The sequence below is a fragment of the Pelobates fuscus genome, chromosome 1 (assembly GCF_036172605.1).
Source record: "Pelobates fuscus isolate aPelFus1 chromosome 1, aPelFus1.pri, whole genome shotgun sequence".
Taxonomy (NCBI): Eukaryota; Metazoa; Chordata; class Amphibia; order Anura; family Pelobatidae; genus Pelobates; species Pelobates fuscus.
Window position 1 is genome coordinate 27888773 of NC_086317.1, and position 21798 is coordinate 27910570.

Genomic DNA, 21798 nt, shown 5'->3' on the forward strand with positions numbered 1-21798 from the left:
TGTTTACCCAATTAAATTAATATTATTTTTTTGTTTTGTTTTGTTTTTCTAACCATGTTGAATATCGATTTCCCTTCCCATCTGCAGGGTCATCTACCAGTTATTTAAGGGACGCATCTGTGAAACTCATTGACTCCACAACATGCAATAAACCCTCTGTTTACAATGATGCTATTACTTCCACAATGATTTGCGCTGGTTATCTTTCTGGAGGAATTGATACTTGCCAGGTCAGCCATTGAATATCAAGGCATATCAGTGATTTTGTCTAGAAGTATACATACATCCAATCATTTATAATTTGTCTTTCCATTTTCATGGCATTCCCAATGCCGATACCCATGATTTCTCATAGTTATTATTTTAAGAGTGCCTCTTTGACATTTTCCTTCCTATGATCTGTTATTGCCTTTTTATTGGGGCCACTCCAACCCTGTTTGAGTAGGATGCAACCACCTTTCACGTCTTCTTTTTTCCTCTTTTTCTCCACACTGACTTACCCACTTTTCTCCTTAATTTCAAGTTCTCATATTTCTTCTTGTAGGTATCTGTGATCATGGGGAGATGTTCCTCTACTTCAGTGTACCTTTCCTTACTGACCAACTTTCCATTTTGTTTATGTTTACTATGCAGTTTTTATGATATTTAATTAATTATAAAATGGCTTATGCCAATGCAGGGAGATAATACAAAATATTTTACATTTTCAACCTGTGTATAAATGATAATAGTTAATTAGCTCCCAGAACTATTGCACCCATGATACTTTGCCAGCCTTAAGGTTCAAGGGTCTACAATGACTGGGAGATGCGTTATGTCCACCCTGCAGTTTACAATGTAATATAATATAATATAATATAATATAACATAATATAATTAGATAGATAGTGATATAATTAATATAAAACACGAGAACAGAAATGAAAAGGGTGCGCCTAACTTACATAAAAATAATAATAAGCAGAAATAAAATAATAATAATAAAATAATAGTCCAAAGTCCTACAGTGAGTCCGAAGTGGTAAGTTCCACAAAGTATGGAGGATGCTTGAGGATGATGTCAGTCTTTACACCTATGCACTTGTAGTTCGGTGATGATATGTGAAGATAAAAGCAGGAAAACAAAATCCCAATGGTACAGTATGTCAGCAAGGTAAAAGGGGATAAAATAGTGATAATGAAAATTACTCAAAATTTTCAGAGCTACAATCCAGCTCTGATATTAAATGCGTGAAGTGGAATGATCCCCACTCAAGGATATATAGGGTGACGCTGGTCAGCAAGTAGTGCAGGTGAAAAGTCCAGCGATGATCTGGCTCGGCCGATAATAAAAGAAAAAAAAGTATAGTGCTCTCTGTATGGCAGATATAATTAATAACATAATAATAGGAATCTATAGGTTTGTCTGTTTGTCTGTTTCCCAATTTATAGTTGTTTAATGTTGCCTATAAAATCTATAAAACTCCAAGAAGCAATATAATAACTGACCAGTACTATGCGGTTGAATCCATGTCAGAACTGTTAAAAATACAAGTGGTTTGCTTAACATTTTCAATGTGGCAGTTAAACAGTCAAACATGTGCATGTACTATGCTAGTGTCAATTAATATTTAAATTCACCATGATCTCTCCTGTCTCTCGCATTAGACTTCATCAAATGATTAGATCCTATAAATACAGGAAGAAAATGTGCTGCTTCATATTCCAAACTGCAAGCCTAAAATTGTTTTACTGCTGTAGCAGCAGTCCTCCTATTATAAATACGCTTTTCATATTTCAACATTAGGGGGAGCTGTAGTGCATGTATATAGTTAGAATGAAGGGCAGTGTCTCCCAGTTTTCTGCATCTGACAGTATGCTACAGTTTTCTGTTACTTTTCTATATCTCTGATCTAATACTTTGTTTCTTATATCAGTAAAGTTTAATCCCTTGAGTTAAACTGAATCTTGCTAACGTTATTTCTGCAAAAATAATACACAGTGATTGCTTTCACAGTCTTAAAGTGATACAAGCCCTATATGATTCCAGAAGTCCATATAGATGACATGATCTCTGTTCTCAGCAAAAATGCCGACATTTATTTGACATACTTTTTTAAAATTTTGTATGCACAGGGAGACAGTGGCGGTCCTTTGGTCACTCAAACAAATAACTTGTGGTGGCTTGTGGGTGACACCAGCTGGGGAAATGGCTGTGCCAATGTCAATAAACCTGGAGTATATGGCAATGTTACAGTCTTTCTGGAATGGATATACCTACAGATGCAGGTAACACATATGGTACAATATCACTGCACTAAAACGACTGCACTATCATTAGAGCTCCATTTAGACGAGCTTTAATAAAATATAATTGGTGGTGTAATAATGTGAGGTACAGAAGTATACCCCATGCAGTAGGTTTAACCTTAAGGTTAGGTCAGCTTTATCTACTTGCGAGAGTTAATATCTATAGCATTTGTCAGACAGACACCCCTTAACTCTAAGTCACTTCCAAGTCAAAACATCTGTTCATATCCCTAATACCCTAATGCCCTAACCGTATACATATTCTAATTCTACACCCTTTAACCTCCTCCTTAACCTAGCCCTCCCCTAACACCCCCTAACCTTTTTACTGAAACCTGACCTTACCACAACTTACAACCAAGTTTTCCCTACCAGCATAATTGTACATGATGTAGCTAAAAATGGTATTGTAAGGTCACTGCATTATTATGAATGCAGTAACATGTCATAGTCACTATAATGTAATTTGTGAAATGGCGAGGCGCGAGGTAATGTACTAAAACATTGAGAAATATGATTGCAAAAGTAAATAATGTAGTTCTTTGGTGAGTGATGGAGTGGAGACATAATTATGACCTTGATCTAATTCATTTGTATCAGCATTAGAAATTATTCTGAGAACACTTTTCAAATGAATTATCTGCAAATGTCACCATAAGGTCTATGGGAATTTATTTTTTAGATAAATTATTTTAAATTATTTTTTCTTACAAATTTAAAATGACCTCTGGTGCTGATTTAATATTTTGGATGAGCTTTTGAAATGATTTAATATTGTTGAGTAAACTTTTAAAATATTTTTTTTTGCAAATATTATAATATCAAAAAAATCAATAATATATATAAAAATCTAACAATATATAAAAAAATATATAAATATATTAAAAAATATAAAAATATTAAAATATTTGATAATTTTAAAAGTTTGTCCCAAAAAATGAAATCATTTGAAAGGCCTATCCAAAATTAATAAATCACGGCCATACAATTTGATCCAAGAAGCTTTCCAATTGAGTCAATACTGTTAGATTATATATTGTTTTATACAGTTAGATTATATATTATATATTGATATGTTTTATATAGGATATTGGACTTAATTTGTTTGAATTAGAATCAGAAATGATTCCATTCTGTTAGAGAAAATTTTTCAAATGATTTATCTACAAAAAATCCTGTAGACTTGAATGATGACATCTGTAGTTCAATCATTTGAAAGTTTTTTTTTTAACACAATGGAATCATTTTTGATTGAAACACATTAAGGCTCCAATTTAAAATTGTTAGCTAAAGCTTTCCAAATGTAATAGTTTTGGATCAACGTTTGAAACTATTTTTCAAATATTAAAATGTAAAAAAAAATACAATTAATATAAATAAAAATATAAAACTAAAATATTTTTAAAAATATTGAATTATTTTCAAAGCTTATCCACAAATGTTAAATCATTTGAAAAACATTAAATCAGGGCCTTAATGGGTTCCTGGGACATGTTTGCAAATTACTATGCATGGAAAAGTTTGCGTGTGCACATTTTTATTAAACTTTAGCCTTTACCTAATTATTTTTTTGTTTATTACAGACATATAGATGATGTCACACAAATATTTCATGTTTTTTTTACCTTATAACTGCTATTATGAATGAAGAAGAGTTCCAATGAGATGGAACAACTGATTTTATTACAAATCAAACACAACATGCACTGATGATTACGGAGAAAATATTTGAAAAAAAACAAAAAAAAAGCCAAGAAGAACTGCATAACGACTTTTAGTGCACATCCCTGGGAATTTACTCTGAAATGGTTAAGAGTGTCCAGGATGGCAAATTACTTATGGTTTCAACAGGACCAGCTCAAGAAAGATCAAGAAAGAGGCTTGCTGTGTCACAGCTGTATGGACTACATGTTATGATCATGAGATTGTAAGATGGTCAGCGTCAACCAACCAACTGCCCATCAATGACCCCTATTGGATTTTAATGGGTGAATGTGATTTCATTTTCTAATGCTGCTTTAAGAGGATAGAACAGCCATACTTTGAAGATCCCTAGACTCTAGATACTCTTTGGGTAACCGTTAATGTGACATAAACAAATCAGCAAATTGATAATATTTCATAGCTACAGTTGGTTGTTATAAAAAAAAGAAAAAAAAAAGGAACATTTCAGAGGAAGAGTTCTAAAAGTAGAGAAATTTGCGGGAACAATCCATTGGTTTCCATGGCAACTGCTCTACTTTTAGAGCTGTTCTCCAGTATTTCTTATTCTACAGAGCCCAAATGTATCTGTGCGTAAGGAGAGCCATTCAGTTCTAAACATGCACTTGTTACACTGGTAAATCCCTTAAATGGAGAATCAAACTCATTCCTATTTATATCTAACATCATAATTTGTAAATACATGTTTATAATGTTATAATGTTTATTTGTTATGTAGTTTTAACTAAAGACGCCAGTTCTGATTCTTGTCTTATCCTGTGTTAATGTGTGAATGCACTTTGTCCTATTTCTATGGATGCAGAACTTGTCGAAAATGTGTAGATTAGTCATTTTACTTGATACACTCTATGGATTGGTTATGGCATTAATTACTTCTTTTAAAGAAGTACACTATTTTATTGTCTTTTGACTACTTTTAGGAAGAGAGTACACTGTGTTCATATTTTATCTCAAGATTGATGTAGTTGAAAATTAAATTATTGCAATAATGTGAAAACGATAGCACACTCATAAAATCATATGGCATCGGAGCCAATATATAAGTGATCTGAAAACATTATGCGGTTGAATAAAAATAGAAGGTTGACACCACACTTCCATTTGTATTTACTATTCCTATGATGGTCAGCTAGCCCACAGGTTCACGTGAGCATCATGGTTCACTGAGCATCATGGATGAATAATTCACGAACATCTGGTATCCTTATCTCTTTAAAGAAGAGATCATTTTACATACATTGAACTGCCTCTGTATCAGAATCCCAATGGACTCTTCCCACAATTGAAGATATTTGTGGGAAGAATATTAATCTTAAAAATGAATCCTGAGTATTTTTTTTATGATGCTCTGTAACATTAACTACTCAAGAGAGAGTGTCACCTTAAAGATTTTTTTCCCCATAGAACTATAGCTGTGCTGAATGCATAAATAAAAACACATGTACCATTAATAGTAAACCAACAAAATTATAATTAATCTTTCTATTTTATACTTTCTATAGTCACGTAAAAGACCTTTTGTCTGAAATGTATATATTATTTTTATATTTGTGATACAGTGCTATATTCTAGATATAATAGGTATGCATAATATATAGTCATTTTATAAAAAATATAATTCAAAAGAGTTCTTAGGTTTTTTGTTTTTTTAACCCCTTAAGGACCAAACTTCTGGAATAAAAGGGAATCAAGACATGTCAAACACGGCATGTGTCCTTAAGGGGTTAAATATACTTTTACCCTCAAATAAATATATATGTAGACCACCTGTTAGTACACAAGATGTTACAAAAATACAAAATGTCTTGTCAGAGAGTGTATTTGTTGAAATAGTAAATTTGCACATTAATGACCTGCTGGGTTTACAATTTGCACAGAATTAGTGAGTTATGTTTCAGTATGCTGGGATCTGCAATATTAGGAAATTATGTGCCAAATGATGAGTTTTATTATAGGCTATGAGGGCTAAGAGAAAATGTTATGTAAATATAACTTGTTAGGATTAATGTGCTTCTCATCGCTTTGTTTACATACAAGAAGTGGATATGCTGTATGGCACAATGACTTGTACAAGCATAAAATAATTAGAACTACCTCGAGCTGATCCAGTGGCGGATCCAGAGCCTGATCTTGGGAGGGGCACTTGTAGATTATTTAAATAAATAATCCATGCACAATAACCACTACAGCTCTGTAGCCCATGGCTCCAGGGCTAGAGTTCACTCTCGCGAGATCCGGAGTATTGCCGTGGTAACCGCGGCAACGATCCGTGCTTGTGAGAGAAGGACCCGGAGGAGCAGCAGGCTGAGCTCCCAGTCCTCCCTCCCTGTCAGCTGCCCGCACGGTGCCTGCGGACTGGGGGAGTTTGATCTCTGATCTCCCCTCCGGTCCCCTCTGATCCCCCCCCCCAGATCCGCCAGTGAGCTGATCGAGAGAAACAGAGAAATCAAGATGAGGACAGCTTTAATTGCATCTAATAAAGATCTTTTGCTGTTTTGCAAGTATTAATGGGACCCACTGAGTTCAAAAGTTTATCCAGAATGAACACTTATAAAATGTAATGATTAACCAAGATGATTATTTCTAGGATGCTATAACCTCTCGTGCGCAGTAAGACTGATTTGACCACTTTTAAATGTATCATAAAACCTTCAAGCACGCTGCTTTCGGTGGTGCCAAAATCAATTTGATAGTTTCATTCACGTCAATGCTGTATAGATTTGTAATTTTTGTAATTATTGTATATAACACGCTTTACTAAATTGTATATTGTATATAATTTGTAATAAATGCATTTTCAGATTTACAGACATTTCTTGTTCCTGTTTTTGATTTAAAAGGACACTCACTCAATGAATAATATAATAATAAAAAAATAATTTAGTAGATATACCTCCAATGTAAACATGCATGCAATCACTGATGTATTTGCAACAGCTGCATATCTGCCCAGACTTTCTGTCGCTGTCCAATCACAGACTTCCCAATGCAACTCAATGAGAAATCTTTGCAAGGCAGGTGCTCTGGGCAATTGTCTAACCTAAACTACCAGGAAGTAATATGACAGATTGTCTTATTGACAGTCAAGGGGTGTAACAATGTTAATTTTTTAATAATGTCATTTTACAAAAACAACCAATGCTGTTTTTTTTTATAATGAAAAAAGAAGATACACTTTTCACACATTAAACACTTCAGCAAGCTGATATGCTTTAGGAATCTGGTGCATCCCTTTAATTTGGTTTTAGTATTGCATAAAGCAGTATTTCAAAACCATTTTCTTATCATTACTTATTTATATATTTGCAGCCAAAAACATCTATGATCAAACTTTGTGTTCATCAGTTATCCTCAGTACCAAGATTTAATACCTTAATAACAGAATCTTACTGAAGTGGTTTTATATATATACTTATTGGTGGTCGGTGGGAGTCCTATTAATAATATCAAAGGGAAGACACAACGTCCCTTCTGACCTCCACCCATGGGCAAGGTGGATATGGATTACCAATCCCCTAGCCAACCCCATAAAACATCCAAGTCCCTACCTACCCCCCCCCCCCCTGCCCCCCTCACCTTAAGAATAGATTTTTTTTTATATAAATGAAATCTCTAGATTGGAAGATCAGTTTAAAAGGACCTTATTCATTCTATAACTGTAAAGTGCTACAGAATATATTGACGCTTAATACATGATAATAATAATAATAAGCCCTTTTATAGACTTGGAATTAATAAATGCTTATACATTTTGCTAGGTACCTAATGGTCAATCAAAAGTGAAATTTCTGTTTGATCACATAATGAGCTAGCTTTGTACTAAAGTGACATTTAAAGTTAACCTTCTTATGAAAGTTTATTTTCAAAATCCTAAACTTATAAAAAAACATACTCCGTAAGGTGAGAAATTATTTTTGCTTCTACAAGACAATGATTGGGGATGAACGACCTTGTATTCACTAAACTAGTTGCATATATTTATATACATCATTAGACGAGGTGTGTTAGTGTTCAGCTTACATAGAAAGGAAAATGACAGAAAAGGTAAAAAAAAATATGCTCAAATTAACCTACAGCGTTAGGAATACAAAACTGTATTGTTAAGGCTATAGTGTCCCTTTCCCTATTACTATAAGTCTGCGCAATAGGGGAATCTAATATGCATGCACGCAATAGAGCTTCCTCATAGGAAAGCACTGAAGCAATGTAACGGATTGTGACTGAGCTCGGTACTCAGCTTGAGTATGTCAGTCAATGTCTCTCCTTTTCCAGCAGTACACATTCAGTGATTATAGCTCAATATCACCATTTTCAACAGGGTGAAACACAGCTGACTTTACTGAGAAACAGACACATGTATTTATACCCAGAAAACTTGCTTACCATACAATAGTGAGAGATAAAATATTTAACATCTGGACATCCCTGCCTGATATCTAGAATAGATCTTTGACCCACAGCCCCTCAGTGTGTCTCTTTGCCCCACCTTCCCTCCCCCCGAAACCTTATGTTTGTCTTTTTGTTCATCTGTACCACCCATCCCTTTGTGGTGTCTTCTCCCCACCTGTTTGCCCTCATGTAGCGTAGCCGAGCGGACCGCACTAGAGGATGTTTTGTTACCTCAACTTCCTGTCAGATCAGACACAGGATACAGTAGATCCTTTACCGCCGTCTGCTCAGCCACGCTACATGCTGTGACTGGCATGAGGGGGAAAGGTGTGCCGTGCGCTCCCCTCCTGACGATCTTCTGGAGATTGCACCGCCAGCCCGATGCATCCAATGCATACATACATACACTTATCAGCCACAACATTAAAACCACCTATCTAATATTGTGTAAGTCCTCATCGTACTGCCAAACAATTAGGATATATCAAGGCATGGACTCCACAAGATCTCTGAAGGTGTCCAGTGGTATCAGTCACAAAGACATAAGCAGCAGAACCTGTTGCATGTGGGGCCTCCAAGGATGATGCTCACAAACCTGACAATCCATCTGATCTAAAAGGAAAAGTGATTTATCAGACTAGGCAACCTTCTTCCATTGCTCCACGATCCAGCTCTGATGCGCACATCACAATTAAAGATGCTTTTGGAGGTGGACAAGATTATCATGGGTACTATGACTGGCCTGCGGCTACCCAGTCCTATACACAGAAAACTGCAATGCACTGTGTGTTCTGAACCCTTTCTATCATGGCCAGCATTAAGTTTCAGCAATGTGATCTACAACACTCTTCTATGTGATCAGATTACACAGGCCAATTTTCGTTCCTCACGTGCAGCCTTGGGTGCTCATGACCCTGATGTTGATTCACAGGTTGTCTTTCTGCTCCCCACTTTTGGTAGGTACTAACCACTGCTTACCAAGAATACTCCAGGAGACTTGCCATTTAGGAGATGCCCTGGCCCAGTCGCCAAGCCATCACTATTTGGCCATTGTCAAAGTCACTCAGATCTTTTTGCTTGCCCATTTTTTCTGCTTCAAACACATGAAATTCAATGTGTTGACGTGCTGGCCAATATATCTGACCAATGACAGGTGCCATTGTAATGATATAATCAATGTTATTTACTTCACCTGTCAGTGGTTTTAATGCTGTGGCTGATCAGTTTATGAGGACCCTGCAAAGGTTTTAATGCTGTCTATTTCCTCAATAACTGTCCATTTTTCTGTGCAACAATAAAGTATTTTTTGTTTTGTCAGGGAGTGTTGCTTTGTTTGCTTTTATGAGTCCATCATTGTGTCTTACCCTAAATCTCAGGAGTGGTGGGGCTTCCTCACAAACTGTTTGCATCAGTTTCAGTGGTAAGAACACATTTCTCATTTCCTTATCTGTACATTACTTTACCCTTTGTCCCTGTTCTCTCTTTTTTGAGCTTAGTAAGTAGCTTAAATACCAGATTAAATTTTTCACTATAGGTAGTTTAGAAACTGGGGAAGAAACACCCTTTAGAAGAACATATCTTATTATATTTTAGACTTTCTATAGATAATACAGAAAAATTAATGAAACTTTAAACTAGAAAGTCACTTTTATTGACCTCAGCTGCATAAAGCCACAACTTTCGCTGCCAAAGTCAAAGTTAACTTTAATTTGTGAATTATCTTCTCTGTGTCAGCAGTGAACCGGAGGTGCGGAATATTTTTTAGAAAGGAGGGTGTTTTAAAAAAAAATAAATGTATGTACATTGATCTTTTTATTTCTACTTTATGCATGTTTATACTGTTTTTAACTTTATAAAGTTTAATGAGAAAACAATAAAGTAAATTGAAATTACCTTTACTAGTGATTAATGAGATCCTTGAGGTTGATGCTGCGAGACTAAATATTTGATATCTGGTTTGATTTTCGTAAGGAACAAATGAAGGTCTCCTCTTGTGGTGATATTCAGTCGATTTCTCTGTTTGCTCATACTATGATTTCTCAGCTGTGCATCAGCTCCTCTCCTCTCCCTCCTCAATTCCCCTCCCCCACCTTTTTTCCCCTTTTTTCTATTTTTTAACCTTCCTTATAGCAATGCCCAGTAGGAAGGCTGAGCTAGGTAGCCCACTTACTATTATTAGCCAACAACAATTCTCTCCTTTTCCTTCTTTCTCCTTTTTTTACAAGTACTCTACTCCTTCTTTCTCCTTTTTACAAGTACTCTGCTCCTTCTTTCTCCTATTTTACAAGTACTCTGCTCCTCCTTTCTTCTTTTTACAAGTACTCTGCTCTTTCTTTCTGCTATTCTACAAATACTCTTCTTCTTCTTTCTTCTATTCTACAAGTACTCTGCTCACAGACAAACACATACACACACTCGCACATACACTTACAGACACACACACACACACACACAGAAACACATACACACAGACAAACATACACACACACATACACACATATACTTAGACACACACACATACACACTCACACATACACTTACAGAGACACCCACACTCACAGAGAAACACATACACACAGACAAACATACAAACACTCACACATACACTTTCAGACACACACACATATACTTGCAGACACACACACACATACACACTCACACATACACTTACAGACACACACACAGACAAACGCACACACATACACTTACAGACACACACTCACAGACAAACGCACACATACACTTACAGACACGCACTCACAGACAAACACATACACACAGACAAACATACACAAACTCACACATGCACTTACAGACACACACACAAACACACTCACAAATACTGTGATGTATGGGCGGTTGGACTGTGTATGAGTGTGTGAGTGTATGAGTGTATGTATTGTGATGTATATGCAGTTGGGCTGTTGTTGGCTGCGAATGATGCACTTCCTTTCTTGTGACTCTTTACTTCCTGTTCCTGTTGGCGGTTGGTGGAATGTTCGAGGGATTTGAAATGGCGGCTGCAGAACCCTGTGTAACAAGGCTGAAATATGAAGATGCTGTTATATGCGTATTGATAACGTGAGTACTTTGTTATACAGGAATTATTGGCTGATTTGTACAAAACATCACAGTGGTGACGAGGCTGTAGAACCCAAACTGACACGGCAGCCATTGGCACTATAAAGGACTTTGATCCTGACTCGGATTTATGGGCCTCTTGGGTTGAAAGGCTAAAACAATATTTCACAGCTAATGACATTCCTGACAATAAACAGGTCGCTGTTTTCATAACAGTTATAGGAGCCAGAGCGTATGATACACTAAGGAGCCTCTTACACCCAGAGAAACCTGCCAGCAAGCCATTGGCAAGCTTGATTACTCTGTTAACTAGCCATTTCCAACCAAAACCACTAGAGATAGCAGAGAGATTTAAATTCTATAAAAGAAGACAAGAGCCTGGTGAATCAGTTTCAGCATATGCCATTGCGTTACAGAAACTCGCCAGCACCTGCTGTTTTGGGGACTACCTGCCCACTGCTCTGCGAGACCAGTTTGTAATGGGCATTGCAAGTGATGAGGTGCTAAGGAGACTGCTTACAGAAGAAGAGTTAGCATTTAAAAAGGCAATGAACATGTCAGGTATTAAAGAACAAGCCTCTAAGAATGCTAATCTATTACACAGCAGACTGGACAACACACAGGAGGCAGAGCTAGAAGTTTTAAAATTAGATGCTAGAGCACAGAGTGAAGCACAGGGAAAGAGACTTTCAAAACAGGAACATTCACATTACAAATGTTATCGCTGCGGAGCTGCTACACATGTTGCAACTACCTGCAGATTCAAAGATGCCAAGTGTCATGCTTGTGGTAAAATTGGCCACCTACAAAGAGTGTGTAAATCCACAGCAGAGAGAGGCAGTAATCGCTTGAGAGACAGAGCAAAGAATGCCTATAGAGTACAAATGCAGGAGAGTCTTCTGAGGATTCGGATGAACTATTTCCTGTCTGAAATTTAAAAATATATAAAATAGGTTCTAATCTGGCTGCATTCACAGTTCAGGTTGTTGTAAATGGAAAGAAACGGACTATGGATTTGGACACAGGTGATTTCTTTGACAGACTGGAAACGCCTTAAAATACATAGGCCAATAATTCAGACAACACCGAGACTGCAAACATATTCTAAAGAGCTGTTAATACCAGTGGGTTGTGTGACAGTCACAGTTATATTCAACAAGTGTAAGAAGAAACTACCTCTCTCTATCTTAGAGAATGGAGGACCTCCACTTTTTGGTAGTGAGTGGATAAGGGCTCTCGGGATGCCTCAAGTGCATAAGTATCCATGTCACGTGTTGAATGATAATCAGACCAGACTTGACTGGATTAGGGAATTACAGGAAAAGTATGCACCAGTGTTTGATGGCCAATTGGGGACTGTAAAGGGACAACAAGTTTCCTTAGAATTAAAGGAAGGAGCAACACCAAATTTTTTTAAAGCAAAAAGTGTGCCTTTTGCTCTAAGAGCTGGAATGGAGGCAGAATTGAGGAGATTACAGGAACTGAATATCATCTTCCAGGTTCACAATAGTGAGTGGGCTTCGCCCATTGTTTCTGTGAGAAAACAAAATGGGGAGATACGGATTTGTGGGGATTTCCACATGGCTCTTAACACACAACTTAAAATAGATAAGTATCCCCTTCCTAGGGTAAATTATATTTTTGAATCATTGGCAGGTGGCCAACAATTATTATTATTATTATTATTATTATTATTATATTATTTATAGAGCGCCGTCAAATTCCGCAGCGCTTTACAATGGGTGCACGAACAGACATGTAGTTGTAACCAGACAAGTTGGACACACAGGAACAGAGGGGTTGAGGGCCCTGCTCAATGAGCTTACATGCTAGAGGGAGTGGGGTAATTGACTTGAAAAATGCATGCCTACAGTTATCTGTACATCCAGACTCTCGACCACTACTTACGATTAATACCCATCGGGGGCTATTCAGGTATAACCTTATGGTTTTTGGCATTTCACCTGCATCAGCTGTCTGGCAGCGAACAATGGACAAGCTGTTAGCTGGAATTCCTGGAACACAGTGCCTGTTAGATGACATGCTGGTGACGGGTAAATCAGAGGAGGAACATAAACAGAATGTAGAGGCAGTTTTGCAAAGACTTATGGAATATGGATTGAAGGTGAATTTGGATAAATTCCAATTCATGCAGGATCGTCTTGAATTTTGTGTTCATGTAATTGACAAACATGGGCTGCATACAACAGATGAAAAGCTCAAGGCATTACAGGATGCTCCAACTCCACAAAATGTGACACAGCTAAGGTCCTATCATAGTCTGTTAAATTATTACAACCGTTTTTTGCCAAATTTAGCTCATGTCCTGTACCCTTTACATCGTCTTCTAGAGAGTAAACGACAATGGTGCTGGTCAGTAGAATGTGCTTCAGCTTTCCATAAGTCAAAAGAACTAGTGCGTAGTTTACGTCTTTTAGTACACTACGACTTGGAAATGCCTGTTTCCATTGCTTGTGATGCATCACCTTACGGACTGGGAGCAGTCCTGTCTCATTCCATGGCAGATAGGACAGACAGGTCAGTGGCTTTTGCCTCTCGATCGCTCACAGCTGCAGAAAAAAACTATTCTCAAATAGATAAAGAGGCTCTGGCAATAGTATGGGCAGTAAAGGAGTTCCATCTTTATATATATAACTGCTATGTTTACATGTGAAGGGTTAAAACCTGAGGGACCTGGCACGCAGACCACTTCATTGAGCTGAAGTGGTCTGGGTGACTATAGTGTCCGTTTAAAATAAACATTACATTTGTTTAATTATTTATCATCAGAAAGTACTCTGTAGTGGAGAGGCTAATATAACGATGTCTAATTCGGTAACATAGGATTATAAATATTTCTTAATGAAGCAGACAATACAAATGTTTTACCTGGGAATCTGGCCAGACGTTGACGTGCGGCATTAAGACGTTGTATTCTGTCTTTCAGATTTTTCCTGTTTCTAGACATGTCTTGCTTTTCCTGAAGCAGGACATTTATTTTTTCAAGAACTTGTGTGAATTGCAACATGTGTATTTGCAATTTATTTGCAAGCTCATAGAGAACAAAGTACTGGATAATTAAGTTTATTGCTGTGACCTTTTCATCACCTTTGTTTTTGTTTTTTACTGCACTTTATTTAAAATAACAACACATTTTGGAAAGATATTGTCGCTTTAGGCATTAATTACCGTTTCTGCTACTGCACCCTGTTCTAATAGTTAAAACTCCATTATGTACTTTAAAAAAAAAATAAAAATTAGAATTAGTTCACTTTTTGGCCAGTAGGTGATATTTTCTACAGCTGGATCTTAATCACAAAACCATATTTTAAATTTAATTATTTTTTTTCATTAGTTCTTTATAGGAATTAATGTATACACCCTAGGAAAGAGAAACCCAACATGGAATATGGCTAGGGAAGCTTACCTTGAAATATGCCTTGACATGGTCAGCCATTTCCTCAACTGTCATCTGCAATTCATTTTTTTGTGTCCGGTTTAATTCCACACCGTCTTCTCGTACCTCTTTTAGACTTGCTCCATAAATGCTATCTTGGCAGTATATGGTATTTTCCATTTTGAAATACATCCTGGTTGTGTTTTCAGCTTCCTGTTGCTGGACCTTGCATATATCTTCAATTCCCATCTTAAGAAAAGTGAAAATAATTAAGTAACTATATAATTAAATAACCAGTGATGGGTTGATACGTGTTGAGAAAAGGATGAACTCTAAAATGCACAGAACACTTACAGCTATTTTTTTGGAACCCTCAAGCAAAAGAGTCAATGGTGGAGATTTAAAAAAGTGGTCTAAAGAACTAAAAGTGCATCAATTATCATTGAAACCAAAGGAACCAGCAGATAGATATTCAGTTACTGCCTTCTCCCCTTTTACATTGTTGTACCATTTTATTTTATTTTTTTAGAACAAATCACTTTCTTAAAATTCCACCATATTTTCTATATAGATTACTGCCCTCTTAACCCTGAATGTGTTTTTTTCTTTATAGCCTTACCCTTGGTACTTTTCTATGTCCCTGGAGTTGTCTGTCAAGGGGCACCCTAGCCAGACTGAGATGCCCCAATTACAGTTATTTTGTATATTTACGAATCTGCAATATACTAAATAATTGTTAAGTTGCTGACAGTCAGGTCAGTACCAGGAGTGCAGAATTATTGATGGGATCACCCCAATGACTTGTCTCATGGAGAAGAAGCAGCACACTGACTCATGGAAAGTCATAGTGTATGGCTTCCACTCCTGTCCGGGACTCGACAAAAAGACTGGTCAGGTAAGGAGCACATTAGCAATGGTGCAGAGACCTAGAAATGGACCTGATGGCTTTATGTCTCCTCTCCCTCAATCTCTATGTAACATAGAGGGAGAGGTTTGCAGCTGCTAACCATGCTTTCAGGTAGGGAGAATACTTTTTTTTGCAGTGTGCCTTTTTGTCTGTATGTACCTGTCTGTGTTTGTTTCTGTATGCCTCTGTATGCATATAGGTCTGTGCATGTGTTTTTTGGGGTATTCTAAATGTATCAGAATATAATACTGTTTTGCATATTTATTTTTCACTTTATGAGACTTATTTGGACTTTAATTTGGCGCATTTGCATTGCCATAGTTATGACAGTTTATAACTCCTATGATTCCCTTCATGGGGGTTATAACCTTATCTGTGCACAACATGTGTAACATTTATTTCATTTTTCCAATATCTTGATAATTGTGTCATGTGTAGCATGTGTTTGGCACTTAAGGAGTGACGTGCATATTTTCCGAGGGATAACGCCTAGGTAGGTTCTACCTCCTGAAATAAAACCTATATATCTCAAATCATGCTTTCCAAAGTAAAATCATACTTTTGTGAGGATAAATTAAACCTTTTAAGTTTGAAGTAAGATTTGAAGGGCTTTTTCAGGGGATTTAATTACCAGTATGCCACATCTATGGATTTAAGGTTTCATATAGCACATAAGCTAAGGAAACACTGTTTTAATGCACCTCTGTTCTCAAATCCTCTAAGCAGGTTATGCAGTTTACTATTTGTCCCCATTTTAAAAATCTTTTTAAGAGCCTCTGTACATGAAAACCACTTGTAGAAGTTTGGCTTTGTTTATTTTCTTGATAACCATAAACTATCTGGGCTTCCAACCGTGGTGTAATTGCCATCTAATTACCACATGACAGTCCATGCAGTGCAGGGCTTTAATGACCAAGAAACAGTAAAGGTACCAAGGATCCCTAGGTATCTTTTGATACTTGGGGATCCCCTATGTCAGTTGGGGTCACAGTTCGTGGCCCCATACTGACAAAGTGACTGCTCGTAGCCCTTGAAATGCTGCGGTAGCACAATTGCAAAACCAGGGTTAATTTAAAATGTATTTTAGCCCCCCGAGTCTGGCACAGACTCCTTAAGTTTCAGGGAGACCCCCAGGGTCTGAAAATACCTTTTAGAGGTTTCCCTGCTTGCCCCCTGCAGTTAAGTAACCAGAACCAACAAGACCCGTAAGTCAATCGAACAAAATGCAGAACTTCAAAAGGAAAATGCCAAATAATTGTTTCCACTAGGTAATATTAGTGTACAAGGGCAAACAGCAGACATTGTGGTCATAGGAAAACAATATGGTTGCATAGAGGTATTGCGATCAAGCACAATAAATAAAAGATAAAAAATATAAATAAAAGCAAGTGGCAATGGACGGGGAAATTCATAAAGATAGAGAGGGCAGAAGGGAAGGAAAACCAAAAGAAAAACAAACATGGGGCTGCTTTAACTTCATAGTCTATAGCTTTTGGGTTATAGTCATCATTGTCTAGTACAATTTTTACAATCCTAATCCATGATATTAATGAACTATTTCACATTAAAGATGATTTACACATGTACAATGTGTGTACAATATATTACTATTATCATCATTCCATTATCGATTGAACTGAGAAAACAAATGTTTGAAGACAAATATTATAATTTTTAAAGCCTCCAAAAGTTAAATAAAACTCACCAGTGACTTCCTTCAGCTTCTTTATAGCTGGTTCTTCAAAGGTCTTTATTTTGCTTAATGAATGTGAAACTGAAATACAATAAAAGCTGGATTTACGTTGGGAGGCTGTGTTTGTTTTGTGTGTAGTGGTGAGAGGTGGTCCACGAGTTGGAGTATTGTGATGCAGTCAGGGCCGGATTAACATAGGGGCCCATGGAGCTGCAGCTCCAGGCCCAGGCCCATGGAATGCCCATTGATTTATTTATTTTTTTAATTTTTTTTTTTTTTTTTTTTTACACATATCCCCGTAGGGTTGTCACCTGGCTGGTATTTTATGGTATTTCAGGCTGCCTGGCCAGTGCCAGAATTGCAGTAAAACCGGCAATATAAATGCTGGCATATTTCTATGTATAAACAGAGATTACTCTGCAATACCTGCACCGGTCAGTAGGGGTCAGTGTGTGGAGAGAGGCAGGGATAGAAAGTTACAGCAACTCCCTGCCACTCTCTACTCACTGATCCTTGGGGGAGCAGCTACACAGCACAGAGAGTCCAGACAGCAGCTCCCAGCCTGCAGAGACAGCCTACAAATCAGGGAAGTGAGGGATGGGGTAAAGGCTGCAGGGAGACATGGGGACACTGGGAGACACTAGGGGACACTGGGAGACACTAGGGGACACTGGGTAAACTGGGAACACTGAGACACATGGGGACACTGAGAGAGCTGGGGACACTGGAGACATTGGGACACTGAGACACTAGGGGACACTGTGAGACACTAGGCACTTGGGGACACTGGGAGACATGGGGACACTGAGACACTGTGTCCCTAGCGTCTGTGTCCACATGTTTCCCAATGTCCCCAAGTCTCGCAGTGTCTCCATATCTCCCAGCCAGTGTCCCTAGTGTCTCAGTGTCCGCATGTCTCCCAGTGGCCCTTAGTGTCCCAATGTCTCACGGTGTTCCCATGTCTCTTAAGTGTTTCCTAGTGTCCAAGTGACACTGGGCAACATGGGGACACGAGGGGACACTGGGACACATGGGGCCCTGAGACACATGGGGCACTGAGACATTGTGCTACATAGGGACACTGTGATTCATTGAAGACACTGAGAAATGGGGACACTGGGACACATGGGGCACTGAAACACTGTGATACATAGGGGACACAGACACAAGGGGATACTGGGAGACTAGGGGACACTAAAACACTGGGAGACAGGGAGACACTGGGAACAATCCATCTTTTATTACGCAGAATAAATGTAAGTAGTTTTTTGGTGATTTTACAGAATTTTCTCTTAGGTCACTCTTTGTGATTTAATAATCATTAATTATGCAAAATAGTAACGCCGGTATTTTCTTCCAAGAAAGGTGGCAACCCTAACTATCCTTCACATACTCTTGCTTAAAGGGAAACTCCAGTGCCAGGAAAACAATCCGTTTTCCTGGCACTGGAGGGTCCCTCTCCCTCCCACCCCCCAATCCCCGGTTACTGAAGGGGTAAAAACCCCTTCAGTCACTTACCTGAGGCAGCGGCGATGTCCCTCGACGCTGTCTCCACCTCCATGATGCTCCTCCTATCCATTGCATCGGCCGGTGGGCGAGACTGATCTCGCCCACCGGCCGAGGGGACCTAATGCGCATGCGCGGCAATGCCGCGCATGCGCATTACGTCTCCCCATAGGAAAGCATTGAAAAATAATTTCAATGCTTTCCTATGGGGATTTGAGCGACGCTGGAAGTCCTCACACAGCGTGAGGACGTCCAGCGATGCTCTAGCACAGGTTTCCTGTGCTAGAAACCAGGAAGTTCCCTCTAGTGGCTGTCTAATAGACAGCCACTAGAGGTGGAGTTAACCCTGCAAGGTAATTATTGCAGTTTATAAAAAACTGCAATAATTACACTTGCAGGGTTAAGAGTAGTGGGAGTTGGCACCCAGACCACTCCAATGAGCAGAAGTGGTCTGGGTGCCTAGAGTGTCCTTTTAAGCATGGAAACTTTAGAGGGATGTATGGGAACAAAACTTGTGTGGACTGGCTGACAATGAAATTAGTTGAGGTAAAGCTGACTTTGTGCACTATGCAAATACTTTTGCTGCTTTAGTCTCTCTTACACTGTGGCATGTTCCCTGTCTTCTACACTCACTACATACAGCTTTCCTCTGTCCCAGACTGTATACCAGGAGCTTCTGCCTGCTAGTAAGACGGTGAGGAGAGGAATGGACCAGCGAGTGCTAGGGGACAGTCCTTGGAAAGCGTGGAGCGAACTCATCATTAGGCGCATTTATGCCAAGCTCAGGGTGCTGTCTGCATAGTATGCCCTTAGTTGGCCAGCCTGCATGATTGGCAGGAAGCCTGAAATGCATTCATGCCAGGATAACCTAATTCTTTAGGCAGACATGCTCCCTTTTTAAGGCATGTTCGCCTCTTTTGGCAGTCCTGATTACATGGTTTGCATCAGTGGCCCACCCTTTTACCCCGTCCATTGACTGCCTGCTTCACTGGACACTGCTGTTAGGGGTTATGGATTTACTTGAAAGATGAAAGCATAAATTAGAGAGAGATTAGCATAGAGTGTGTGTTTTCTCATAGCTGCATCCTATGAGTTTCCCTTCAGCACCACTTCCGCCAGATACATGACGATTGGTAGGTATGACTGTTTTAGTGTTTTTGGTCGATAAGATTCTGTAATTAGGCCCATCATAATTGTCAGCACCAGGTCCACTGGGCTGTTAATCTGGCCCTGACTGGAGGGATTTATTGGAATCCCTAAAAGATGTGGAGAGTGTAGAAGTGTTGCATAACAAGTAAAAATCTGCTGAGATTACATTGTTCTAGGGAAATACATTTCCTTGCATCAGGGGACTGAGGGTGTTGTGAGTGGAAAGGGAAGAGGAACATCTCACATAATCTGTGAACCACCCTCCAGAACACAGTGAGTGGTAAGCATGTCCACCACATGTGTGCGTACGTTCCCCGAGAGCCACACATTTTCTGAAGCATACTGTAACACTACTAGCAGCTGTGGGTGTTTGTGAAGGAGAGTGCGTCAAGAAGAATATATCACGATTTAGGTGTATGTGATAATACGGAAGAAAGTTTGAGTACAGACACAAGAGGACACAATTATAATCTAAAGAAGAGGTTTATCAATCCAAACTGGTACCTGTTATGATTTTTTTTATATTTACTCACTGGCTTTTCTTAATTGTGACAGCTATTTACCATCAAGGTTGGAAAGAAACCCATTAACTGCAGAACAGGTCTTGGCTTCTAATGAAGATCCACCCCACTTTTGAACTGTCCAACAAAAACAAGCAGCTTATGTAGGCAGTTTCTTTATCGTTAGAAATAATTTGGAAGGCTACCCGAATAAAGCATTAAAACTTCATTTTGTTCGGGGGTGGGGAAGGGGAGTTGGGTTAGTTTTTATGTTTCTTGTTATTTTTAATGTGTTCAAGTGTGTAAAATGTTGTTGGAGGAGCTGACTAGTAATTTTCCAAACTCTCTGGGCAAGCTGTTAGATGAACTACGAATCGTGAAAAGCTTTGCTGATAACATCTTGGTTTATGACAGCATGTACCTCTCTTCAGGAACCAGTATTTTAAGGTGTGAGAGGTAGGTCAGAGGAGACAGGTTTAAGAAGCATATTTTGTAAATATCTGCACTCAGTGTCTCCTGAAGTCACAACCACAGTGCTATGTTCTGGACAACAAATTATTTTTCCAAAAAGGAGTGCACTAGTCTTTACAATGCAGAAGTAAATGTGTTTTATTTGTGTTTTTAATCCAAAATTTACACACGGGAATTTAAAATATATAAAACTGGTTATCAACTAATGTAGAGAAGGCCCTGGTTTAAGATTTTAATTTGGATCCTCTTCTAGTTTAAGGGTGGCCAATGGGTAGATTGTGCAACTCCCACAATGCTATGCCAGCTGGGGGTTTACCATTTGCAGGGTTGCATATGTGAGTTTGTGCGTTTAAATGTAAGCATGTTTTTGTATAGAGTAAGTGTGTGCATGTAGGCAGGGCCGGCATAACCGTTGGGCGAACTAAGCATTCGCCAATGGCGCAGGCCTGCTGGGGGCACCCACAAGGATATTTCCTGGTGGGCTCCCCTTGTCTTTGGCCGCAGAGCTGGGCGAGCAGCTCTTGAGCCGCCTCCACCCCCCACTGGGCCAATCCTCCAGGTGCCCAAAGGTGGCCCAGAGGAACCCTGTCACAGGGGGCCCGGGAGGTGGCTACCCAGCAACCTCAGGGCACCCCCAAAGCTGTGCTAGGTAAGGCAGAGCAGGCACCTGCTTACCTTGATCACAGGTGCCTGCT

At 38.7% G+C, this 21798-nt stretch overlaps 1 protein-coding gene across 1 annotated transcript in view; it reads left to right on the top strand.

Annotated features, from left to right (window-relative positions):
- LOC134602285 (transmembrane protease serine 2-like) overlaps nt 1–5099 on the top strand; it is a 74408-nt gene extending 69309 nt beyond the window's left edge. Inside the window, exons 12-14 of the mRNA XM_063447025.1 lie at nt 88–230; nt 2115–2267; nt 3872–5099. Coding sequence (XP_063303095.1) covers nt 88–230; nt 2115–2267; nt 3872–3883 — 308 coding nt within the window. The 3' untranslated portion in view covers nt 3884–5099. The remainder of the gene's footprint in view (nt 1–87; nt 231–2114; nt 2268–3871) is intronic.
- Nucleotides 5100–21798: the final 16699 nt, after the last annotated feature.